A 27907-nucleotide genomic window follows, 5' to 3' on the forward strand; every position below is an offset into this window, starting at 1 on the left:
ACATTCTAGTTACACATTTTCCAGAATGTGTTAAGTAGTCAAGGAATAGGCTTTTTATAAAAAAAATTTAGAAGTTAAATTAGTGGTTACATACATTTACTGGTTTGCTTCCTAAAGCAAATGAGGACTTCTAAAATGAAGATAAGTTTAGCATTAGTGAGTTGTATTCTTCTTGTCTGTGTGGTCAATGCTGAAGATGCTGTTGTTGAAGAAGTCACTGATTCCTCATCTGAAAAGGTATTCTTGAGGCTAGTATGATAATATTTTGCTAAAATTCTAATTTACTACTTTTTGCTATCTTAGAAAGGGGTTAGGTTAGGAAAATAAAACTTTGAAGAATGGGTCTACAGACCAAAGTTTGTCCCAGGAAGGGCCTATTTTTGAAGCATCTACCTCCAATCCTCCCTCTAGAGAGTAGTAACTTTTGATGACCTTTAAAAATCTTTGGGTAAAATTCTAGTTAATTGACTTTTTACTATCTCAGAAAGGGTTTAGGTTAGGAAAATGAAGCTTTCAGGGATGAATCTACAGACTAAAGTAGGCTATTTCCTGGGAAGGTATTTTGAAGCAACTACCTCCACTCCTCCCTCTAGAGGGCCCTGACCTTTGATGACATTTAAAAATATGTGTGTTATAAAAGTGAAACCTTGCAATTTAAATTTTCTGCTTAATTGAAGTATAACAAATTTGTTTTCAGCTTCATAACTTTGCTCAATTCCATTTTATAAGGTTTTAAAGATACACAAATAGGCCTACATTTCCTAAATTTTGAAAAAAACATTAATCTGGCACAAAATTCTGCTCAAATAACAGGAATTGCATTTTCAGAACTAAAGGCAGAGAAAAAGCAAATAAGTAACTGAAAATTAAGGTAAAATGTTGTTTTGTCAAAATTTCAATAGGTATAGGACCTGTCACGTAGGCAAATTTCAGGGCCCTCTAGAGAAGGATTAGAGATGGGTACTTTAAAAGATAAAATTCTAGTTAATTGACTTCTTCCTATCTCAGAAAGGGTTTAGGTTAGGAAAATATAACTTTCAGGGATGGGTCTATAGGCTAAAGTATGTCCTGGGAAGGTATTATAAAGTACCCATCTCCACTCTTCCTTCTAGAGGGCCCTAAAATTTGCCTACATGACAGGTCTATACCAATTGAAATTTTGACAAAACAACATTTTACCTTAATTTTCAGTTACTAGTTGCTTTTCCTCTGCCTTTAGTTCTGAAAATATGATTCCTGTTATTTGAGTAGAATTTTGAGCCAAATCAATGTTTTTTTTTCAAAATTTAGTAAATGTGTTTGCATATCTTTCAACCTTATAAAATAGAATTGAGCAAAGTTATGAAGCTGAAAACAATTTTGTTGTACTTCAATTAAGCAGCAGATCTATTTTGGAAGTTTTCACTTTTATAACACACAAATTTTAAAGGTCATCAAAGGTCAGGGCCCTCTAGAGGGAGAAGGAGTGAAGGTAGTTGCTTCAAAATACTTTCCCGGGACACACTTTAGTCTCTAGATTCATCCCTGAAAGTTTCATTTTCCTAACCTAAACCCTTTCTGAAATAGCAAGAAGTCAATTAACTAGAATTTTACCCTTTAAAATACTTTCCTGGGACATACTTTAGCCTGTAGACCCATCCCTGAAAGTTTCATTTTCCTAACCTAAACCCTTTCCAAGATAGCAAAAAGTCAATTGACTAGAATTTTACCCATTTTCCTAATTTAAACCCTTTCTGAGATAGAAAGAAGTCAATGAACTAGAATTTTACCAAATGTTGTTTTATTGAAATTCTAAATGATATAGCCTAGACTTTTTAAGTAGCCTATGCAAATTTCTATGAATTAAAATCCAAAGAGGGTTAAGATGGAGGTTTGGCAATTACCTTAAATTGTAGCTTGAAGCAATCTAAGGATTTTTCCTTGTAGAAACTCCAGAGTTGATAGTACATGACACATAGTTGAATACATACACTTAATTGGTGGTTTGATGTTGCTGATTGAAGTGCTTCCCAGTTATACTTCCATTCTTTTGTTGACCAAAATAGATAAAAAAATTCTCTTCTAGAGAAGGATTAGAGATGGGTACTTTAAAAGATAAAATTCTAGTTAATTGACTTCTTCCTATCTCAGAAAGGGTTTAGGTTAGGAAAATATAACTTTCAGGGATGGGTCTATAGGCTAAAGTATGTCATGGGAAGGTATTATAAAGTACCCATCTCCACTCCTCCTTCTAGAGGGCCCTAAAATTTGCCTACATGACAGGTCTATACCTATTGAAATTTTGACAAAACAACATTTTACCTTAATTTTCAGTTACTAGTTGCTTTTCCTCTGCCTTTAGTTCTGAAAATACAATTCCTGTTATTTGAGCAGAACTTTGAGCCAAATCAATGTTTTTTTTCAAAATTTAGTAAATGTATTTGCATATCTTTCAAACCTTATAAAATAGAATTGAGCAAAGTTATGAAGCTGAAAACAATTTTGTTGTACTTCAATTAAGCAGCAGATCTATTTTGGAAGGTTTCACTTTTATAACACACAAATTTTAAAGGTCATCAAAGGTCAGGGCCCTCTAGAGGGAGAAGGAGTAGAGGTAGTTGCTTCAAAATGCTTTCCCGGGATACACTTTAGTCTCTAGATTCATCCCTGAAACTAGTGGTTTGATGTTGCTGATTGAAGTGCTTCCCAGTTATACTTCCATTCTTTTGTTGACCATTTGTTGTCAAGATGGTTCTTGAAGCTGTCTATGGTTTGGGCAGCAATGGTATCTGGCAGTAATTTGTTCCAGAGGTTTGCAACATGGCTGGTAAGAAAATGGGTGCATTGCTGCTTTGAGGAGAAATGCCTGGATAACTGCAAGTTATGTCCCCTTGTACAAGAGTCCTAAGACACTAGAGGAAGAAGATCAGGAAGTGCCTTTGAATTAATAAGTTTATGAACCAGAGTGGCATCACCCATCTTCTTCTATAAGCCAGAGTTGGGAGTTTCAGCTTGCATAGCCTTGTAGGGTAAGGGAGTTCATGCAGTCAACTCACCATCTTGATGGCTCTTCTCTGGACATCTTGAAGAATTTTAACATCTTTTTTTGAAAAAGGGGGATGCAAGGACCATGCCTGTCTCAAGCCTTGGCTGAATAAAGTCCTTTATACAAATGGTTCAGAATTTTAGGAGAACTGGAGGAAATTGTTCTTTTTATGAGCCCTAATGATGAGCTAGCTGAATCTGCAGCCTTCTTTGCATGAGTGCTAAATTTAAGATGATTGTCAACAATTACTCCTAGGTCACTATTTGCAATATAGTTTGTTTTTGGTGAAGCACCAATGATGTAGTAGGCTTTAGACTTTTACAGGTAGGGAAGGGGGGAGTGTCCAAACTCTTGTTTGTAATGAAGCTATATTTGTCTTGAACAGTCTCAGATAGTTTATTTTCAATGTTGTAATAAGCATGAAATAAAATATTTATCATATAATTTGTTTTCAGTTTGCCTATGATGCACTAGGTTTTTGACATTTGGAGTGAGAGAATGAGACAAAACCCAAACTGTCTTTTGTGTAGATTTTTGTTTGTTCCAAGCAATTTTTCAACTTTTCCAGGTAACCCATAGAAAAATTCTGAATCCCATATCCTGCCCAAGGAGTTATTGTTTATGTGTACCTTCCAGCATAGTGTATGCAGTTGTGCTTATAGTATATTAATTGAAACTATAGTACATTTATTGTTCAATTTTTTAGGTATTATCTTTAGTGGAAAAATTGAAGTATGTTTCACCAAAGCCTGATGGTGATGTCTATTTAGCTGAATATTTTGACGATCCTGAAGCTATTGGTACAAAGTGGGTGAAATCACAAGCAAAAAAAGAAGGCACGGATGAATCTTTGGCTAAATATGATGGTGTGTCCCTGTATTTTGTTCCTTGCCCTTTCCTCTTTGTTTTATTCTTCCTCTTCTTAGAGCTGTAGACACCTTAAAAATAATTTTGCAAGTCTCAGCATCAGCTGACCATCTTAAAAACTAAGGTTCCATTGGTGGATTTTTTCAGGTGCCTAGCCATATAAAAAAGGTTGAAAATTTGTGGTTTGACTGCAAAATCTCACTGAAAAGACAGTTCAGTGTTACTGCCATTTTGACCTCAAATTTGTCAATCAAATTGGGTGGCCCTATAAGTAACTCCAGATGGAGCCAAATTACTCAAATGATGGAGTAGCTCTGCTTGAACATTTTAAGGGCCTGTCCTTTCCTGAAATTTAAATAGAAAATTTTGCTTTGTTTAATGTAAAAAAACAAAATTCACACTTTCTGATAATGGAAATTTCATTTAAGCTTAATATCTTTCTCTCTGTTGCAAAAAAGGGATAGTTAAATAGTTTTTCTAAGATTTTCAGGAGAATTGATGTCAACTTTCTATTGTTTTTTTTTTTTTTTTTTTTTTTACCCAAGCTCTACAAGCTAAAGATGGGATAGAGTTATCTCTTAAGGTATTGTATGGCCTGAAGCATACTATGTATAGTAATTTGCTTTTCTTGACAAGAAATTCAAAATACTTAAGACTCAAGAAAAAGTCATCATGTTTTCTTTGAATGAAAAAGGCTGAAAATTATAGATGGATAGTAGGGCTTTTAGAACAATGTTGCTTTAATGCTGTTTTAACAGGATGGTAAATAATACACCTTTAGTTCTTTCCAATGCATTATTGTGCCAGTTGTTTAATCTTCTAAGTATATACCCATACCTTATAACTAATTTGGATCTGGGTACCCTAATGTTTGAATAATTTTGAAGAAAAATCCTAGGTTTAATATTCAGATAATTACACATTGCTTCGAAAATGAATACTTCTTCATAGAAACTCTGTATGTTAATACACATTAGTCACATCTTAAGATGTATAATAAGATTTGGTTCTGGAGATTCATACTGATTTTTCATAAAGCCACCAAGTGGCTTTTGAACATTCTAGTTTTCTCATTGAAGTTTCTTTTGATGATTGTTAAGAACACCTTACTTAGTGTAAGTTAATTCCTTTGATCTTCTGTTTTGCTTTTTCTTAGTAAAAAAAAAAACAACAAAAATATATATCTATATATATATATATATATATATATATATATATATATATATATATTGCTAAAAAAAATTAATGGTAGGTGCAAGGGGAAGGAATGGTTCACATTTTCAAGGCCAATAAAAATGTTTCATTTCTCCAAAATTTGGGGGGAATGGGCAAAGTTTCTGTTTTCAATTTCTTGATGAGAATACTGAATCCCGCTATTTTTTCTATGAAAATAGATAAAAAAGAAAAGGAATTTTCAAAAATCTATGGGGAGATGTTGGAAGCTGAAAGTTCAGCCTCCCCAAGTTGGTGCCCATGATTGAATACATTTGTTGATGCATGATAGGCAAGTGCTGTTCCTTTTTGGTACTCAAGACAATTATTGTCTGATAGGCAAGAGGTTGAAGATGATCAGAAAAATTAGTTTATGTCCTAAAGAACTTTTGTTTATAAATTAATAGTTTTTGATCAAACTTGCCTAAAGATAATTCTTTCTATGGATATCTGCATGTCGTTTGCCATCAGTATATATATTTTATAAAAATCAATATGTTACGCATTAAAATGTTATCAAAAACTATGTAACGCAATATGTGCACAAATCTGTGCTTAAATGAATCAGGGTCAAAACTGAGAGAGGGTCTATCACTCTGTTTGCAGTTTGACCATTTTCAGGGAAGGGGTACAGGAAAAAATGAAAAACGCATTCAAACTTAGTTTGTATGCATTTTCGCGAGTTGGACAGATTTTTTTTGGGGGGGGGGGTCAAACCCTCATCCCATCCCCTGGACATAGCCTCGAGTGTGACCCGTAAGAACCTCAGTAATAACTAAACTCATTTAATCCTTTTAGCAGTTGTTGTGTTTAAAGACTTCATAGCTGTAAGTCAATATGCTTCAGTGTGTGAAGGTGACAGGTAACACTGAAATTATTTAAATTTGAATTATTTACCCAGTTTGAACCCTTGCTTATTAGAACAAAGTGACAACTTTTTTATCTGCATCTATTGTTGTTAGTTGTGGGATTTTATTTTTTATACATACTGCTGATGTCACCATTGTCAAATATTTTTATTTACCCCTTCGAAAAAAGGACAAATTAATGTGCTTCCTTGCTAGCTGTGTTATTTACTGCTTATTTCTGGACTTATTTGTGGTTTCTGACTTTTTTCTAATAGTCATAAACATATTATGTTACTTATCAGTCTAACAGGATCCAGAAAAAAAAGTATCAGAACTGTATACATATAAAAAATGTTGTACGATCTCTTTTTTTTTTCTTTTTTTTTCTCTTATTTTAGAACAAGAGCTAAGAGCTTATATGGCACTTGTGACGAGGTCGGAAGAGCTGAGAGCTCATATGGTACGAGGTCGGAAGAGCCAAGAGCTCATTTGGACGAGGTCGGAAGAGCCAAGAGCTCATTTGGCACTTGTGAGAAGGTCAGAACCTAAAGTTAAACTTTATAGCACAAGATCCTTCTAAATATCAAATTTCATTAAGATCTGGTCACCCTTTCGTAAGTTACAAATACCTCAATTTTCAAAATTACCTCCCCCCTCCCAATTCCACCAAAGAGAGCAGATCCGGTCCAGTTATGTCAGTCACGTATCTTAGACAGGTTTCTATTCTTCCCATCCAGTTTCATCCTGATCTCACTGCTTTAAGTATTTTCTAAGATTTCCGGTCCCCCCAACTGCCCCCCCCCCCAATTACGTTTGATCCGGTTGAGATTTAAAATAAGATATCAGAGTTACGAGGTCCTTCTAAATATGAAGTTTCATGAAGATCCGATCACTCCTTCGTCAGTTAAAAATACGTTATTTTTCTTATTTTTCAGAATTACCCCCCCCCCCCCGCAATTGAGCGGATCCGTTCCAATTATGTAAATTACGTATGCAAGACTTTTGCTTATTTTTCCAACCAAGTTTCATCCCAATCCCTCCAATCTAAGCGTTTCCCATCATTTTAGGTCTCCCCACCCCAAACTTCCCCCAATTTCACCAGATCCGGTCAGGATTTAAAATAAGAGCTTTGAGCCACGATATCCTTCTAAAAATCAAATTTCATGGAGATCCAATCACCCGTTCGTAAGTTAAAAATACCTCATTTTTTCTAATTTTTCAGAATTAACCCCCCCCCCAACTACCCAAAAGAGAGCGGATCCGTTCCGTTTATGTCAATCATCTATCTAGGACTTGTGTTTATTTTTCCCACCATGTTTCATCCCGATCCCTCCACTCTAAGTGTTTTCCAAGTTTTAGGTTCCCCCTCCCAACTCCCCGCCCCCATCACAAGATCTGGTCGGGATTTAAAATAAGAGCTCTAAGACACGATATCCTTCTAAACATCAAATTTCATTGAGATCCGATCACCCGTTCGCAAGTTGAAAATACCTCATTTTTCTAATTTTTAAGACTTACTCCCCCCCCCCAACTACCCCAAAGAGAACAAATAAGTTCCGATTATGTCAATCATGTATCTAGGACTTGCGCTTATTTTTCCCATCAAGTTTCATCCCGATCCCTCTACTCTAAGTGTTTTCCAAGATTTTAGGTTTCCCCCCTCCAACTCCCCCCAATGTCATCAGACCCAGTCGGAATTTAAAATAAGAGCTCTGAGACACAATATCATTCCAAACATCAAATTTCATTAAGATCCAATCACCCGCTCATAAGTTAAAAATACTTCATTTTTTCTATTTTTCCGAATTAACCGGCCCCTACTCCCCCCCCCCCAGATGGTCAAATCGGGAAAACGACTATTTCTAATTTAATCTGGTCCGGTCCCTGATACGCTTGCCAAATTTCATCGTCCTAGCTTACCTGGAAGTGCCTAAAGTAGCAAAACCGGGACTTTAGGTTTTCCCCCTCCGACTCCCCCCAATGTCATCAGATCCGGTCGGGATTTAAAATAAGAGCTCTAAGACACAATATCATTCCAAACATGAAATTTCATTAAGATCCAAATACCCGCTGATAAGTTAAAAATACTTCATTTTTTCTATTTTTTGCGAATTAACCGGGCCCCCACTCCCCCCCAGATGGTCAAATCGGGAAAACGACTATTTCTAATTTAATCTGGTGCGGTCCCTGATACGCTTGCCAAATTTTATCGTCCTAGCTTACCTGGAAGTGCCTAAAGTAGCAAAACCGGGACAGACAGACAGACAGACAGACCGACAGAATTGGCGACTGCTATATGTCACTTGGTTAATACCAAGTGCCATAAAAAATTCTGCAGTGTCAGTTCGTTTTTTATGTACGCAGAAGAAAAATTAAATCTATTAAGAGTGACCCTGAAATCTCACTATTTTTTGTTCACTTCATTAGATTAAGGACTAGGCTGTAAAAATGTTTTTGTTGCAGGAACAAACAATAAATAAGAAGAATTAGAATGTTTTGATCTTTCTTAGGAGATTGTCATTCTTTTATTTACAAACACTTTATAATCAAATTTCCTTTTGGGACGTCCTTGTATTAAGTTCTTATAATATTTGTAATTGTTTGTCACAAATCCAATATAAAAACAAATTTATGATCAAATAGTCTTTCAACAGCTGTTTTAGTCAGCCTTTATCTGTTTCTGCAGCTGAATTGAATATTCATGGTAAATTTATCTGTTTAATTTGATAAACGTTGCAAGGAATAATGAGGAGGTGGAGAGGTCAATTGTAAACTTAATTTTGTGATTCATGAAGCTTCTTTGAGGACCAAAGACAGTGAAAATAAAATCTTTGAATTGGTTTTGTGTAGACTTGCACAATCGTATGTTTCCTAAAAAAAAAAAAAAATTACGGAACTGATTTTTTTTTTTTTTTTTGCCCAGTGCTGAAAAACCTAACAGTCAAATAAAACCTGTTTTTAAGAACTATTCTAATCAAAAAATGCAAGTAATTTTAAAATAATAAAAAAAGGAAAATGTTTGTAATTTTTTTGTCCAATGCTCAACAATCAAATATTCCAATAAAATGCATTTTTAAGAATTATTCTAATCAAAAAATGCATGTAATTTCTTCATGGCGATTGAGTAATGGAGTGATCCTACATACTGAATTGAACTGTAGGAGTGACAAGACAATGCAGTTCCCACGGTACATGGTGAAAAGATTCTCCTTTGGAAACTGAGGATTTAAGTTCAAACTACTATGCACGAACGATATTCGTTGCCTTTCTGTTGCAGTGTAAATTTTCTCAAACTTTAAAATATATTTGTCATAAAATGAATGTAAGTATTCAAAATGCTTTTTAATTTCTGATGAATCTCAAAACCGTATACAACCTGAGCTAATAACATTTGGAAGCTATCAAGTTGAGTCTATGCTCACTGTATAGGTATTTAATATGCTATTTTTCTGCAGTCCTGCTAATTTAATGTTTCGACGTAAAACAAATATATTTCGATATCTTTTGATAGTTGAAATTTAGCTTTATTAATATGGAAAATTAAATTTTGGTTTTCTTTACATCCGTTTAAATAAAAGAACAACTGTAGAAAATAGGCATAAAAACAAAAATACGAAAACTTGTGTTCATACTTCCTTATTTGTTAGGTAGGTTTAGAATAATATTTAATAGAAATGACAAATACTATTGAAATACTTAGCCAGAATTTCAAGGCTAAGTGAAACTACAGATGAAAATTTTTAAATAAAACGACATTGGCATCCTGAATTTGTGGGTTTGTCACAAAATCGGATATTTCCCGGGAACCTTTTAAAAGGTAAAGAATATGGCATTGGACTTCACAGTCCCTACTGGCGGTGCTGATCGCTGATTCATGGCTCTTCAGCCAGGAAGTCCAATGACGGGGAGGGGGAGGCACCCGTCACGTGGGGAATATAAATTAACCTTAAATATTTGACAATAAGAGACCACTGGAGTATGGTTGGTTAGAGTCCATGAAATTCGGCTCAAAATGTGTTGTTTGTTTCAAATCTCCTCGTCGACTTTTTACATTTTCAGGGTCTGGTCCCTTGAAAAATCGTACAAAAAAGGATTGTTGACCTAAAATAATACTTATTTCTTGTGCTTTTAAATTTTTATCTGCTTCATAAATTAATGTATTTTAAGGTCAACATATCTGTGATTGCTGGAAGTACTTTCGAGGAAAACTCACCCAATTCACAAGTCACGCCCAATTTTGTACAGTTTTTTTTTCTTGGTAAACGGACTCGGGACTGAATATTAGCTGAAATGTAATACAAGCTAAACTTGTTTTTAACTTAGTTTTGGTCTTTATGTTAAGTCTATTTTTCTTACTGATTTTTACTTACTGTTCATGGGATTGGACAGTATTGACCATTGTCAATTCCCTCTCAACTTGTGTGTAAATTAACTATCATAAATATAACAGAAAATTGCATATTTTGGGGGGAAATGCCTAGCTTTACTTGTCCATGGTTTTTATACTTTGATGTGCTTTGCAAATTTTACACAGTAATAAACGTTAGAGAGGGGGTATTCCTAAGCTCTGGCCCCCTCCCGGAACTGACTTATTGGGATTTAGCCTCAATCTTTCCTAGATTAGATTTTTTGATGGATCCATGAGTAATTTAATTTATATTTTTCTGTGCCTTTTGTCTTACTTATTATGAATTTTTTTTTATCAGGTCAATGGGCAATTGAGCCAGCCAGCAAGGAACCAATCCCGGGTGATCTTGGATTAGTGATGAAATCAAAAGCCAAACATGCTGCTATATCTTGTCTTCTTGAAAAGCCATTTCACTTCACAGACAAGCCAATGATCGTACAGTATGATGTTACGCTTCAAAATGGCCAGGAGTGTGGTGGGGCTTATCTCAAACTTCTTCAATATGACAAAGAGATGAGACTTTCCCAATTTACAGATAAAACTCCATACACTATCTTGTTTGGACCTGACAAGTGCGGAAATGATAATAAAGTAGGTTGTAACACTTACTCAGTTTTATTTTATCATGATCAGGGTCGGTTCTACACATCAAAATTGACCTCCCCTCCTGCCCCCCTCCCACGAAAATATTTAATGAACTTCCAAATGACTAAGGAAATCACCTGGATCTGGCTGACTGTAGGTTATAAGAATGCCCAGCCATCCAAAACCAAAACATATTATGTTTAAAATTCCAATTTGATTTACAATTTATCCACTTAGCTATATTTTAAACAAATGTATTCGGTATTCGTGTTTTTGTTTTGTTTTATATATATATATATATATATATATATATATATATATATATATATATATATATATATATACATGTATATATATATATATATATATATATATATATATATATATATATATATATATATATATATATATATATATATATATATATATATATATATATATATATATATATATATATATCAAGAACTAGCAGGAAAGAAACTAGTGACTTTGCAGACACTACTAATTGGCACAGAATGTGGCAGGGGTTTGTCAAAAGATTTTTCCAAACTTACCTCCCAGTTTGCTCTCAACTTCAAATCGGTTACTCGAACTTTATTAGATTTATGATATTTTCTCCAGAGTGCTTACTTGACTTTTAACTATGGGTCTTCATAACAAATGTATGTAACAAATGTAGAAAATATATTCCGGCATTTGTCTTTATACTGCACGTATTTAAAAAAAGTAAAAAATTTTCAATGAAATTAAAGATTAATAAAACTTTTTTTTAATCGAAGGGAGGGAGCACATGCCCTCCTACCACTTCCCCTCAGCTGGATTATAAAATCAAATGAGGATTTTTTAAACTCGTTTGAAAACATTAAATTTGTATTTTATCAGTGTAGATTTTCTTCCAAATGCTTACGCGACTTTTAACTATGGATCTTCATAACAAAATATAACAGGTTTTGACACCCCACTTCCAAAAAAGTTTACCAAAAAGTTTACCCCCCTCCCCCTCCCTAACATTCAAAATCCTGCGTGTATTCTTTTCTTCCTATTAAGTTCGAAGAACCTATTACCTTCATGCTAAGTTCTATTAGCTTCGACATAAAATGGCCGTGCTATTTCATTATTCGAAGTTTTAGTCAAACACTAAACTTTTTTTTTGTCTAAACCATCTAACACTTATTACACCGTCGATGTCCGTTTCTCTGACACTTGCTCCTCGTGCTCCTAGAAGATAGGCTTAGAAACATTAAAAGGGGCTTTCAGAACTAGGGGGAAATTTTGCCTAAGAATGCTCTAAACCTTTATAGAGATAAAAGTTATTTACAAAAACTATTTTTCAGTCATCGCTTTCAAGGCAGTAATGTCAATTCAGCTCAAGAGAGTCGATTTATGGTTACTTTAACCAGTATTAAAGTACCAGAGCTTTAACTCAAGAAAAATTTCGTAGAAACATTGCTTATAAATTCTAACTAGTTTAGTGTAGAAACTGTCAACGATAGCCGTTTTAGTCTGCTCTAATGCTGTCGTCAGCCAACTATTACAACTCACTAGGTTAAACGCGCTTCATCAATTGGGATCTCAAATTTTGCGATTTCTATCCCAATAAATATCAAAGTAAGCTTTAATATTATAACGCTGACCTAATTAAATATCGTAGTTGTTAATAATAACTTCTTGTTTTCTCACCATATCATCCTACATCCCCCTTAGTTAACAGCGACTTCTGTTTGGATGCAGCTGTGATGAACCGATTTTATTGGTGTTATCAGAAAGATAAAAAGAAAACTATTCCAGCACTACTAACTTTCTAATTACGGATGTTTATATGGAAAATGCTATCTCGTTCCTGTATAAACAACAGAAAGCATTTTATGACCGATTTGTAAACAGTGAGGAAAGACATTACACATCACTGCTGGAAATCCTGCTGCAACGCTGTCATAAATAGTTTGTGATGCTCTGGGTTGTTTTGGAGGGAGGGGGTAAATTTTACTTCAATAGCGGTTTAATATGGATTAAAAAGTATTAACATCGCTGTACAGCATTCCCCAGCAAAACTATAAACGTACAAAACAAGCTTAATCTGCATTTATTCAAATATTTTGCTTTTAAGCCATTTTTGATTCACCGTGAATGGTTTGGTTAGTTTAGCGTTCAGGAAATTCCCTATCTTAAAGATATTGCGTGTGAACACGCCTGTGGTGCACTCCTGGAAAAATGAGCTCGTTTGTGCTTGCCCGTAAAGTATAAGTAAAAAAAAATTATTTTACTTAAATTTCAAAAATTAACCTTATGATTTTGTTGGGTAATGTTAAGTGGGGTTGGTTATTTTTTTTATATTCAGAGATAAAGCTGAGTTTTTATCTCCCATGCTTTTTTCTTGTGCATTACAATTTCAGTTGGAATCTCCTGGGCGGTTTAAACTTTGTTTGTCTATTTATTTTAGCTCCATTTCATCTTCCAACACAAGAATCCAAAGAATGAAAGTTTTGAAGAAAAACATGCCAAGAAGCCAAGCACCAAGTTAGATGAATATTTTTCTGATAAAAAGCCTCATTTGTATCGTCTTCAAGTTTACCCTGATAACACTTTTGATGTCAGTGTCGATTATAAGGTGAGTTCCCCGTCCCCGCGTTTTCACTTTTGGTCATGTCATCATTTCTAGTTCAAACTTTAAGATAAGATAAAGCCTCACTCTAAAAAAGTTTAGACTTGGCGAGTTTTTGCTCTCTGTATAAAAAAAAAGAAAAAAAAAAACACCTTAAGTGGGCTTCACTTTAACACGATGGGTCAATAGATAACAAAATTAAATATATTCGTGGTTTGGCGGAATTAATGCCTTTTTTATTTATCTATTTTGGTTTAGCAGCAGTAGATTACAGTAGTTTAAGTAATTTGTAAAGGTTGTCTCATCAAAATGACCTGATTTTTTATGATAGCAAAGCTTATCATTCCAAATGCTCTTATTCATCTTCACTACAGCAATGAATCTTTTGTTGTTGATAAGGGATGGCACATCTGATGTTTTAAAACTGATTAGATATTACCACAAGCCATTTTCCAGGGCTTTTTCCCAACTGGGGATCAGCAGGATAACCTCAATAGGGCGTTATTTGTGCTGTACTCTGTTTTTAGTCTAATAATCTTGCAAATACAATTAACTCAGTGTGTTGCAGTATAAAATTAAAAAACAAAAGTATATATGGAACTGAATGGAAAAAAGATGATCTGGCTAACGGAAACTAAAGGTAAAAATTAAAAATTATGTGTAATCAAAAGGGCTAAAATAAAAACAAGGGGCTAATACATTTGACATGATGTTTGCTATTTAATAACTTCCTATATAATGTTTACTAACTTCCTTTTTTTTCTTCTTTTTTTGTATTTATACTCAAGCCTAAGTCATAAACAGGCCTTTAATGTCGGTTATAAGTTATTCTGACTCCAGACATCTTCTGTATACAAATTTGATTCTTTCTCTAAAAAAAAAAACCCAATTAATGTTATAATTCTAGCTCTGTGAATAGACTAGAGTGAAAAACTAATGTAGGCGATGTTCTAGGTATCTTCTTCATATGGCGCAAGTTACAGGAGTTGACTTGTCCCAAATCGCGCCTTTTACAGAGAACATAAAATACGCCTTAAAATCCATTTATATCGGAGCTGCTATTTTGATGGGAGTATGCTATGAAATCAGAGTACGGATATTTCCTTTCCGTACTGATCATTTAAAAAGCCATAACACAGAGGTGCTAATTCGCTAAAATCTAGGATGATGGATTGGGGAGCGGACAAAATATATTTTCAAAACCTAGCAAGTTTTCAAAATTTGTTTTCTTTTTTTTCAGTTTCTTTAATGGAAATACCAAAACAGGCATTTTTCAATGATATTAACGCTTAATAAACCTTTTTTTTAATCGAAGGGGAGGAGCACATGCCCTCCTACCACTTCTCCTCAGCTGGATTTTAAAACCAAATAAGGATTTTAAAAACTCGTTTGAAAGTATTAAATTTGTATTTTATCAGTATAGTGGTAATCAGTGCTGCCACCCCTAGTGATTTATCAATATTTCTAGTGGTTTTTATCTTGCATAAACAAAAAATCTCCTAAAGATAAACAATGCCTAAACGATAAATCAGAACGTAAATCACTAGACTATTGAAGAAAATCACTAAATCAACCAAAAAAATCACTAATGATCTTCTGATTTCTTCTATTGGGTGGCAACCTTGGTGATACCGAGATCTGTTTATATCAAAAAGAATAAAATGAAAGCTTATTAAGATAAGCTTATTAAGAAAAAAGGGGCTGTGGAAATTTTTTCTGGTTATAAAGCAATGAATTTTGTTCTCAGATTAACAGCCGCCAAAAGTAATATGTTTAGTTTCAAATGTCAATAGATCAAGAGATTCAGCCAGTTGTCATTGGTGGCCTTAAAGCCGATTTTTATCCTACTTTAGAACAAGTTTACAAAAACTGAGAGCTACTCTTTTAGCTGGTGGTACTTGAAGGATCTATCCAATTTCAAAGGCGTCATAATACCCCTTACCCTGCATACAGGAAAAGTATGCAATCCTTTACTGAGGATGGTTCAAGGAAGCCCCTTTACAAATTTTCATATCTACTCTTTATATTGGAATGAATTTTTAACCTTTTTGGCGTTACTAACAACCGCCCCGCCCCCCTCCTCTGATGAAAAAGGTTAAAATTAAATTGCTTACTTTACATTTCTGTATAACTAATCATTTAAACTAATTATTTGTTTTGTCTGAAGCCTAATTGGTTGACTTCTTCATCTAGTGTTTATTTGCTTTTAAATTCAAAGGAAATATTTCAATTACCAAATGATTCTTTGACTATAAATTGTTTGCTTTTTTTACAATTCTGGCTTCTTGTCTGTGTGTTCGCGACCCCTCCCACTCCCCCGGATTTTTAGACGTGGGTACTTAATTTTCAATAAATTTTTAGTTGAATTAGAAACCTGTCATATAGGTTACCTCTCTGTTTTGAATGTCAGCTTGAAAAATTGATAAAACAAATACATATTTCAATTCTCAGATTATCAACAAGGGATCGCTTTTGGAAGACATGGTACCTCCGGTAAATCCTCTGTCTGAAATCGATGACCCTGAAGATAGAATGCATTCTGATTGGGACAAACGTGAAAAAATTCCTGACCCCGCTGCTGTTAAGCCAGAGGACTGGGATGAGGATGCACCTGAGCAAGTCATTGATGAAAAGGCTGTTAAGCCCTCAGGATGGTTGGAAGACGAAGAAATCATGATCCCCGATCCAACTGCAGTTATGCCTGATGATTGGTAAGCTATTTTGACTTGACGAAATTCCAGTTACCTTGGTTAACTATTAGTGAGATTTTGGTCAATGTTTTGGACTCCTCAATGACTCGGAGAGACTCTGTAAGCTTAGCCAGACTCCACCCAGCTCCAAATGGGCACCTGGGGAAATCTTGTGAAGGTAAACAGGAAGGATATGCAAAAGCCCCAGAAAGTTGGTCCCCAACTTCCCATTGTAATTCCTGGCTGAAGGGCCAAGAAAGGGAAATCAGAACAGCTAGTAGGGATTCTAAAGCTCAGTGCCATATCCTTTACCTTTTACTTTCTTAAGTGTTCCTTTTTTCAATTCGTTCAATTAGCTTCTATTACCTAATTTTGATAATAATCTGTCAATTTATTGTTCTTTCAGATTTTCTGTGCACTAATTTCTTTAGGATTAGTTCTGGTGCCTCCAATAGCCTGTAATGACATAGGTAGGGGGGCAATGGGTTGAAAGTAAACGTCAAACTAGATGCGTAGGCGAAAATTGCCATAGTTATGCATCTTGATTTTTAAGTGTTACTAGCTTATTCATCCCGTCTAGCTGCTATAAATTCAATGAGGACTCAGCCCGGAAAAATTCCCCTACAGAAAACTGCCCCTCTGGCATGTTTTTCGACGCAGAAGCACCCCCCCCCCCCCATGTGGAAAATTATCCCCTCCATATCAATAACGATCTTATTTTTAACGCATTAGAATTATTTTAATAATTCTCTCAGAGAAATTCTTATGCAGATAATTCTTCCAACGGAAAGTTTTCCCCCTGCGGAAAACTTCTCTGCGTATTTTTGAATACGATAGTTATTTTAAATAATTTACAGTATACTAACACGTGTGATGTATCATATAATTCACACTACAGAGTAATTAAAGCTGCAGTTCACTACATTTAGATTGATTTTTAAATTGTATCTCATTTGCTCATGAGCTGTAGATATAATATCCGGAACCAGTAGTTCCTGAAAACCAGAACCAGATTTATAGTTGGCTGCACTTTAATTATTCTTAATTTTTTAGTATTTCGTGTGAAATATCTTTATTTATTTTTTTCTAGGGACGAAGAAATGGACGGAATTTGGGAAGCACCGCTGATTGAGAATCCCGCTTGTGAGTCTGCTCCTGGGTGTGGAAAGTGGACACCATCTATGATGCCCAATCCTGAGTTCAAAGGGAAATGGAGAGCTCCTCTTATTGACAATCCAAATTATAGAGGAAAATGGCGACCAAAAAAGATCCCTAACCCAGACTACTACTTTGACCCAAACCCATTTCATATGTCTTCAATAGTATGTTTCCTTTTGTCATTTTTTTTTTCTCTTTTAAACTAAAAATTCAGGATATTCCTGTGGAAGTACATCCGATTAATCCTCTGCATAGCAATATGGGGCTTGGGATTTATTTCCAGCTACCGTAAATTTGGGCGACGGTCTAACTACCTACCCCTGTAAAAACGACCTAGTTGCTGAAGCGTTGTTTTGCCTTATGCGCCAGCAATGTCTCTTGAGGATCGTAAATCTTTTATTCTAATTAAGAGCTTTGGCTGCTTTTTAGATCGCCGTTATCATCGTCGGCAAGTATGCAGATCATTATTTGAAGGATTCCTGCTTCAAAAGGATCATTTTATATCAAATAAAGCACTGTATTGCCAAATATGAGTCAAAAAGTAGTTTTGTTTTTACTATTAACCTGATTTACACCTCTAGGGGGCCTTTAATATGTGAGGTTGCTAAGTGTAACATCTTTAATAATTTGTTTAAAGTCTGTTCTTGATGCCTGGCAATTTAAACGTTGTGCTTATTTTCGTTTTTTACTCAAGTGAAACTCTGAGTGACGACCGGTGATGTCAAACGTCCACGGCGAAAAGCAATAGAACGTCGAACTTTGATTAGAAGGACGTTGGAAGTTCACTTTGGAATCCGCCTGGATAGATTTTAGACAATAAAATGGACAAATATGTGCTAGAAGTTACACTATGAAAATGACTATCCTTCTGCCAAAGCAAATTCCTTTCCAAGTGGCCAGAAAGGGTCCGAATCCGAAAATTTTACCCGTCTAGCTCTTTCACAAATTTGAGTTTTTTGAGGATGAATTTGAGGTTGAGGCAAAAACTGTTGATTGAGTAAATACCAGTAAATATGATTAGATATGTCATTTCTACGCTCTTTTTTTTTGCTGATGAATATGAAACTAAAATTTTGAAATAAAAACAATTGTTTGGGCCTTAAAGCTTTGAGAGAGAGTGAGGTTGGGGGAGAAGTTCTAGGAAAATTATGAAAAAAAGGGTCAACCTCAAGCAAATTGTTATACATATGGTTGTTTCACTATCTGACTAAAAAAAATATGTGCTGATTCGAAATCCATAAGTATGCCGATCTAGCTCTTTCACAAATTTGATTTTTTTTTTTTTTTTTTTTAGGTTAAAGTTGAGGGTGAATTTTTTTAATGTAAAGAATGCCGTCCTGAAAAGACAATTTCAAATTTAGGAAGTGGTTTAGGAACTTGGATTTTGCTTCACAATTTTCCTAAACTATTTCGCCCTTGCGAGCATTAGAAATCAACTGACTAATTGCACAATGGTTGAATGGTGATATATATATATATATATATATATATATATATATATATATATATATATATATATATATATATTTATATATATATATATGTATATATATATATATATATATATATATATATATATTTATATATATATATATATATATATATATATATATATATATATATATATATATATATATATATATATTTATATATATATATATATATATATATATATATATATATATATATATATATATATATATATATATATATATATATATATATATATATATATATATATATTTAGGCTTCGGCCTGGCTGTGACTGTGGGGTGTGCATGGAACTTGGTTCCCGCTGAAACCCGGCAGTCACGAACACTTGGCTCCTTTAAGAGACAGATGAAAAGTTTCTTATTAAAGGCTTCTTATGAGATGTTTATTATGTTTTTTTTTGGGGGGGTGGGGTTGTTTTGTTGGTGTTGTATCGTCGATGACGCAGATAATTTTAATTTGTATTTTATTGTCGGGTGATGTGAGGGTCGCTGTTTCATGGGGACTACCGGTGAGTTGAATTCTTTTCCTTATATATTTATATTTAGATGTTGGTTAGTATGTTTATGACAAGTTTTATGATTCTTTATTTATTCTATGCCGTTTCCCAAATAACAGGCCATTGAGCCCTTTGGGATGTTGTTTTTGTTATTGTTATTTTATGAAAATAAATAGAACTTGAACTTGAATTTATTTTTATATATATATTTTCGTTTTAAGGGAGCCGTTGGCATTGAAGTATGGTCCATGTCTGATAATATTCTATTTGATAATGTGATCGTAACTGATGACAAAGATGTTGCAGACCAATGGGCAGCAGCTACGTTCGATATCAAGCGTGAATTAGTTGACAGTGAGGGGGTAAGTCGTAATTTTTACGTTCTTCTAATTTGATTAGATTCTTTTTAAGGGACTTTTATTTAATAACTTACATAATAAGGGGAAATATCTATCCTAATTTTGTCCTTAAAGTATATGATCCCTGTGAGTTAAGCGATTTTACGACAAGCCTGCAGCTGTAATAAATTGTTATTTCTAGTATATGTCTCCTTTTAAATGGAGCCTTTGTAGTAGAAAGTTTCTTTGTTTTGACTCTGAAAATGCGTCAAGGGTGCGTTGAATTAATCGATAGGGGTATTCTACCCCTAGCTTCCAGGTAAGCTAGGACGATGAAATTTAGCAGGCGTATCAGGAACCAGACCAGATTAAATTAGAAATTGTCGTTTCCCTGATTCGACCATGTGGGGGGTAGTGGGGGGACGGTTAAATCGGAAAAAATAAAAAATGAGGTATTTTTAACTTACTAACGGGTGATCAGATCTTAATGAAATTTGATATTTAGAAAGATATCGTGTCTCAGAGCTCTTATTTTAAATCCTTACCGGATCTGGTGACATTGGGGGGAGTTGGGGTGATGACCTAAAATGTTGGAAAACGCTTAGAGCGGAGGGATCGGGATGAAACTCGGTGGGAAAAATAAGCAGAAGTCCTAGATACGGGATTGATATAACCGGAACAGATCCGCTCTATTTGGGGGAGTTGGGGGGGGGGGGTTAATTCTGAAAAATTAGAAAAAATGAGGTATCTTTAACTTACGAAGGATTGATCGGATCTTAATGAAATTTCATGTTTAGAAGGACCTCGTAACTCAGATCTCTTATTTTAAATCCCGACCGGATCCAGAGTCTTAGGGGGGGGCGGCGGATATCTTGGAAAACACTTAAAGCAGAGAGATCAGGATGAAACTTGGTGGGAAGAATAAAAACAAGTCTAAGATACGTGACTGTCATAATCGGACCGGATTCGCTCTGGATTCGGTGACATTGAGGGGAGTTGGGGGACGGGGAACCTAAAATCTTGGAAAACGCTTAGAGTGGAGGGATCGTGATGAAACTTGTTGGAAAAAATAAGCAGAAGTCCTAGATATGTAATTGACATAACTGGAACGGATCCGCTCTATTTTTTGGAGTTTGGGGAGGGGGTTTAATTCTAAAAACTAGAAAAATTGAGGTATTTTTAACTTACGAAGGAGTGATCAGATCTTAATGAAATTTAATATTTAATATTTTACTTTTTTTAAGTTACTCAGATCTTTTATTTTAAATCCCGACAGGATCCAGTGTCATTGGGGGGAGGGGTGGAAATCTTGGAAAATACTTAAAGTGGAGAGATCAGGATGAAACTTGGGGGGGGGGAGAATAAAAACATGTCCAAGATACGTGACTGACATAACCAGACCGAATCAGCTCTCTTTGATGTTGTTGGGGGGGGGGGGGAGCAATTCGGAAAAATTCGAAAAAATGAGGTATTTGTAACTTACGAACGGGTGATCAGATCTTAATGAAATTTTATATTTAGAAGGATCTTGTGTTTTAGAGCTGATGTTTTAAATCCCGAACAGATCCGGCGATATTGGGGGGTGTTGGAAGGGGAAACCAAAATTCTTGGAAAATGTGAAAATTGAGGTATCTTTATCTTACGAATGGGTGATCGGATCTCAATGAAACTTGATATATAGAAGGATCTTATGTTCTCCATTATAAGTTCGAATCGGATCCGGGGACATAGGAGATTGGAGGGGGGGGGGATAAATCTTGGAAAACGCTTAGAGTGGAGAGATCGGGATGAAACTTGATGGGAAGAATAAGCATAAGTTATAGATACGTAATTGACATAATTGGAACGGATCAGTTCTCTTTGGAGGAGCGGGGGGGGGGTGTTGATTTGGAAAAATTAGAAAAATTTTGGTGTTTTTAACTTAAGAACGGGTGACCGGATCTTAATGAAATTTGATATTTAGAAGGAATTCATGTCCCAGAGCTCTTATTTCAAATCTCGACCAGATCTGTTGACATTCGGGGAGTTGGAGAGGGGAACCGGATATCTTGGAAAACTCTTAGAGTGGAGAAATCGGGATGAAACCTGGTGGGTAGAATAAGCAAATGTCGTAGATACATGATTGACGCAACCGTACTGGATCCGCTCTCTTTGGGAGAGCTAGGGGGTGGGGTTCAGTGCTTTGGTGAGTTTGGTGCTTCTGGACGTGCTAGGACGATGAAAATTGGTAGGCGTGTCAGGGAGCTACACAAATTGACTTGATAAAGTCGTTTTTTCCCGATTACACCATCAGGGGGGCTGAAGGGAGAGGAAAAATTAGAAAAAATTGGGTATTTATAACTTACGAGTGGGTGATAGGATCTTAATGAATTTTGATATTTGACCTTGTGACTCAGAGTTCTTATTTTAAATCCCTACCGGCATTAAGCCTCTGATTTTCCTTTTAAATCAATCTATTGATTCTTAGAATTTTGCTAGAGCTCATACCATATGAGCTCTTGGCTCTTGGCTCTTCCGGCTTCGTCACAAGTGCCATATGAGCTCTTGTTCTATAATAAAGTGACCAGGATTCCCGTAAACACCAGCCTTGACTTTCTCTGTATCTGTATTGTTGGTAGGGGCTCGTCTTCAACGACTATACTGGAATCTGAAGATTTGTTGTTTACAGGCTCATCTACGTCAGAATCATCACTCCATCTGCAACTCTTGTTACGAGAAACATACTACTTACGCTTTTTTTTTTTTTTTTTTTCAAACAGTAGAAGATATTTTTCAGCATCTCAAAAGTTAATTTTAAAGGGGAAAGCAATCATTCATTTTTGAAGCAATCGTCGATAGTTCTTCGACGAAATCTAATTTTCTACTCTATACTGTTAACAAAATTCAACACGCTTTTATACCACCTTTAGTTTGCCTATAGTTTTGAACTGAGATGAACTTTTTGCCCTCCGTAAACGTCCACGTCCTTTCCAATGTAAACACAGCTTATTTACAAATATATAAACACAAAATATGCACAGAACTTATTACGTTCTTTTCATTACTTTTTTTCCATTTTCAAAAAGATTGATTTTTTTTTATTTATGACGCCAATCATGCACCACTGACGCCACCTTTTGGGGTTAGCAAGGTATAATTCATCCGATAACTTATCCAGACCGCTTCAAATGGTAATCCTCCTAACTTCTGACAGTATCTAAGTCTCTTAAAGCACTAATCATAAATAATCATAGTGGCGGATAAGCAATCTTGAGATATTCAAACCCACTAAAACTTTCAAAATGTTATGTATATTGATTTGACTCTCAATGAAGCATAAAATAAGATTTATAGTAAAGAGTGAGGAGATTAGGGAGAATCCCCTCCAACGGTTTCATTTGTGTGCGTTCTAAGATTCAAATCTTGTCTTTTCAATTTAATTGTTATCCAATGAATACTCTTGCAACAGCCCCCAAAACAGGCCTTCTGGCTATCAAGGCAAGTTGCAAAAGCATCTAAAGAAAAATATTTCCTTCGGGAAATCTCAAAATGGTGCTGTTTTGAGCATGGCACAGGATCGACTCACAAGCATAGCGTTTGAGTAGCATCCTGAGGAGAGAGCAGAAGAGTTCATATTAGCATAGATACTGAATATACCAGTTTTGCGAAATTTCGACAGATATAAAGTTGGAGCAAATTTTACCAAGTCAAGTGAAAATGAGCCATACAGTACCATAAGGGCAAAGATACACTAAGGAAAACTGACCTGTTTCTCTGGATGCTTGAATTATGCATGCTTATCTTAGCTTTAACAAGATTTTTTTTTGCAGAAACTAAATTTCAGTTGGGAGCGGGCAAACTGAGGATTGCAAGGGGCATTTGCCCCCTCCCTCCTGCCTCCTAAGCCTCATTTAAAACTAAACCTTTTGAGAATTGACTTAAACTGACGCAACGAAAAAGCTATTGTTTGTTCCATTTACTTTACTAAATCCTCCAGGAGATTTAGAAGGTAAAATCTTGGGATATGTGAAATTCAATACAGTAGTTTTGAAGTGGGGTTGAGAATGTGGTTAAAAGTAAGATTTTAATATTTTACCGTGTAAATAGAAAGCATTTTTGAAACGTATTATATTATACAGAGTGCAGTGGCTTAGCTCTCTCAAATAAATATAGTCCGCAGTCTACTGAAAAAATGACTATGGATTCTTGGTTTAATATGCATATACTGATATCTATTTCTTTAATTTTAATAGTTTTTTATTTATTAGAGTAAAAATGAAAACATTTGAAAGTCAACATTCGTCAAAATACAATTATAACATATATACAGCACGTTTATAATAAGTAAAACATATGTTCTATATAACCTGTCACATAATTCCAGATAAAAAGCAAATAAAATAATTCTATACTAAAAGCATATAGAAAGAGAGCCAAATACAGGTAAATAAAACAGAAATCTAAAATAAACGATATAGGGAATGAAAAAAGCCTCAGAGAGTGAGCCAAACCAGTAGTCTGTACAAATTTACTTAATAAGCTTGTTCTTAGTCTTCTTGTCTAAGATAGTGAGGTGTGATAACCCCAAAAAGCACACATTGTAAACCCCTTAAATGACTTCTCTCTGCAATTCCTTAATATTTCTCTCTCCATGTCATAATTTCTACAGGCCCTTAGTTACCTGCTTATAAGCACTTCCTTGGCCGCTAGCTTACACTAGCACTCTCTATTAACTGAAAATATAGAAATCCAACTCTATGACGTGTCAGAAGAAAACATTAAATCGGAACATTCTAGTCACACATTTTCCAGCATGTGTTAAGTAGCCAAGGAATAGGCTTTATATAAAAAATTTAGAAGTTAAATTAGTGGTTACATACATTTACTGACTAGCCTAAAGCAAATGAGGACTTCAAAAATGAAGATAAGTTTAGCATTAGTGAGTTGTGTTCTTCTTGTCTGTGCGGTCAATGCTGAAGATGCTGTTGTTGAAGAAGTCACTGATTCCTCATCTGAAAAGGTACTCTTGAGGCTAGTATGATAATATTTTGCTAAAATTCTAATTTACTACTTTTTGCTATCTTGGAAAGGGGTTAGGTTAGGAAAATAAAACTTTGAGGAATGGGTCTACAGACCAAAGTTTGTCCCAGGAAGGGCCTATTTTTGAAGCATCTACCTCCAATCCTCCGTCTTGAGAGTAGTAACTTTTGATGACATTTAAAAATCTTTGGGTAAAATTCTAGTTAATTGACTTTTTACTATCTCAGAAAGGGTTTAGGTTAGGAAAATGAAGCTTTCCGGGATGAATCTACAGACTAAAGTATTTTCTGGGAAGGTATTTTGAAGCAACTACCTCCACTCCTCCCTCTAGAGGGCCCTGACCTTTGATGACCTTTAAAAATATGTGTGTTAGGTATAAAAGTCATGGACCTGTCACGTAGGCAAATTTCAGGGCCCTCTAGAGAGGATTAGAGATGGGTACTTTAAAAGATAAAATTCTAGTTAATTAACTTCTTCCTATCTCAGAAAGGGTTTAGGTTAGGAAAATATAACTTTCAGGGATGGGTCTATAGGCTAAAGTATGTCCTGGGAAGGTATTATAAAGTACCCATCTCCACTCCTCCTTCTAGAGGGCCCTAAAATTTGCCTACATGACAGGTCTATACCTATTGAAATTTTGACAAAACAACATTTTACCTTAATTTTCAGTTACTAGTTGCTTTTCCTCTGCCTTTAGTTCTGGAAATACAATTCCTGTTATTTGAGTAGAATTTTGAGCCAAATCAATGTTTTTTTTCAAAATTTAGTAAATGTATTTGCATATCTTTCAAACCTTATAAAATAGAATTGAGCAAAGTTATGAAGCTGAAAACAATTTTGTTGTACTTCAATTAAGCAGAAGATCTATTTTGCAAGGTTTCACTTTTATAACACACAAATTTTAAAGGTCATCAAAGGTCAGGGCCCTCTAGAGGGAGAAGGAGTGGAGGTAGTTGCTTCAAAATACTTTCCCGGGACACACTTTAGTCTCTAGATTCATCCCTGAAAGTTTCATTTTCCTAACCTAAACCCTTTCTGAAATAGCAAGAAGTCAATTAACTAGAATTTGGAGATCTTGAAGAATTTTAACATCTTTTTTTGAAAAAGGGGGATGCAAGGACCATGCCTGTCTCAAGCCTTGGCTGAATAAAGTCCTTTATACAAATGGTTCAGAATTTTAGGAGAACAGGAGGAAATTGTTCTTTTTATGAGCCCTAATGATGAGCTAGCTGAATCTGCAGCCTTCTTTGCATGAGTGGTAAATTTAAGATGATTGTCAACAATTATTCCTAGGTCACTATTTGCACTATAGTTTGTTTTTGGCAAAGCACCAATGATGTAGTAGGCTTTAGACTTTTACAGGTAGGGAAGGGGGGAGTGTCCAAACTCTTGTTTGTAATGAAGCTATATTTGTCTTGAACAGTCTCGGATAGTTTATTTTCAATGTTGTAATAAGCATGAAATAAAATATTTGTCATAGTACATTTATTGTTCAATTTTTTAGGTAGCATCTGCCGTTGAAATAGTGAAGTATGTTTCACCAGATGGTGATGTCTATTTAGCTGAACATTTTGACAATCCTGAAGCTATTGGTACAAAGTGGGTGAAATCACAAGCAAAAAAAGAAGGCACGGATGATTATTATGACATGACGAATCCGGTGGATTCGTGTTCACCACCCGGTCCACGTCTTGACCTGCCTGTTGTGTTAGTTTGTGTATTTTTTTTATTGGTTTCAATTTTTGGGTATTGATGTGAGTGTTTACCCGCTCAATTTTTCAGTGTTTACTCAATTTTTTTCTTTTTTGACATTTCCACATTCTATAATTCCTGACATGATGTCAGGAAAAGGAGCTTCAAGCACATATTTGATTATGAAATGTAAACAATATAAACATATATTAAAATTAAACAATATAATATATATTAGTAAAAAAATTTTTTTGAATAATTGAAACAAGAGGTAAATCTTTAAGAAAAGACAAAATTGCACCTTGCGTGGGAATACTTCATAAATCTGTTTTACACCTCAGACTACAGCAATACCTTATGGATGGAATACTTCTTATTTTTTCACACCCTATTTGTGAGTTTTAATTGGTGTAGTTTTGGTTCACCTTGTCTCATTTTACCCAATGTCAGTCCCCTTCCCAAGAAATAGACATAAAGTTACCTTAATTCACAAGTTCTTTAAGCAGCAAAACTTCAGGATTTGGTCTTGCCCAGAGACAGTGGAAAGTTGAAGTTTCTTATTGGAGAGACTAAATCCGTTTTCTAAAAGTTTATAAATCTGCGATTAAAACAAAACCGATAATATTGAATGATTATAAGCTAGTTAATTGTAATAAACTAATGATTAAAATCAAATATTGGCTGAATCCAGAGAATTTTCAGACAAATAAAGATTTCAGTGTTGAGGCACCGCAAAGACAAGGTTGAGTCAAAGTTTTTCTGATGCCCATCCTCAACAGCAAAAAACCAAACTCTTCATAATTCAATCTTCACTTGGGGGATGGTCTCTAGCGTGAGACTATATTCGGGATGAAGAAAGGGCCAAGTTTTCAGAGCATCCCACAACTCTTGAGAAGGAAAAATAATGGCCAGATACCTTTTTGACTACCTAGAAACACATTGTATTTTTTGATTTAGTTCAATATCTGCCCTAACACACTCAGGAATTTTCAACTTGATACCCTTAGGTGTTTCTAAAGCTCCTTTTCCTGACATCATTCCACAATTCTATAATTCTAGTGATGGTCATGTGATTATTTTTGTATGAGACAAAATTATAATTTTGTATAATAAAATAAATTGTAAACATAATTTGTAAACATAATTTGTAAATAAAATTATAATTCTAGTGATGGTCATGTGATTATTTTTGTATGAGACGTGTGTCTTCTTAGATTTTGTATTTTATGGAGCTGTTTTGGCGTTCACACCTGACATTCACTAAATTAAAGGTCAAGACCAAATTTAATTAATAAAAATGACTGACAATTAATTGTTTCAGTTTATATTAATATCAGTGTAAAGAGCATAGGCAACTGGTACGAGTCGGATCTTCGGCGACATAACACGGGATAGATAAATAATTAAGATATTTATTAATAAATAAGTAACAATATTTAAGAATAAACATGCAACAAATTAACAAAATTATTT

General features: G+C 34.8%; 2 protein-coding genes across 2 annotated transcripts in view; one reads left to right on the forward strand and one right to left on the reverse strand.

Moving 5' to 3' along the window:
• LOC136036366 (calnexin-like) lies at nucleotides 1-27565 on the forward strand. Its single transcript, XM_065718534.1, has 8 exons — nucleotides 1-237; nucleotides 3732-3891; nucleotides 10659-10951; nucleotides 13386-13553; nucleotides 15999-16258; nucleotides 17328-17559; nucleotides 19607-19747; nucleotides 26247-27565. Exons 1-8 carry the CDS (start codon nucleotides 121-123, stop codon nucleotides 26493-26495), a joined length of 1620 nt encoding a protein of 539 aa, XP_065574606.1. The 5' UTR covers nucleotides 1-120; the 3' UTR covers nucleotides 26496-27565.
• The window catches only part of LOC136036368 (chitooligosaccharidolytic beta-N-acetylglucosaminidase-like), a 579146-nt gene that overhangs the window by 474967 nt on the left and 76272 nt on the right, over nucleotides 1-27907 (reverse strand). The window lies entirely within an intron of this gene.

This window comes from Artemia franciscana, chromosome 15 (assembly GCF_032884065.1).
Source record: "Artemia franciscana chromosome 15, ASM3288406v1, whole genome shotgun sequence".
NCBI lineage: Eukaryota > Metazoa > Arthropoda > Branchiopoda > Anostraca > Artemiidae > Artemia > Artemia franciscana.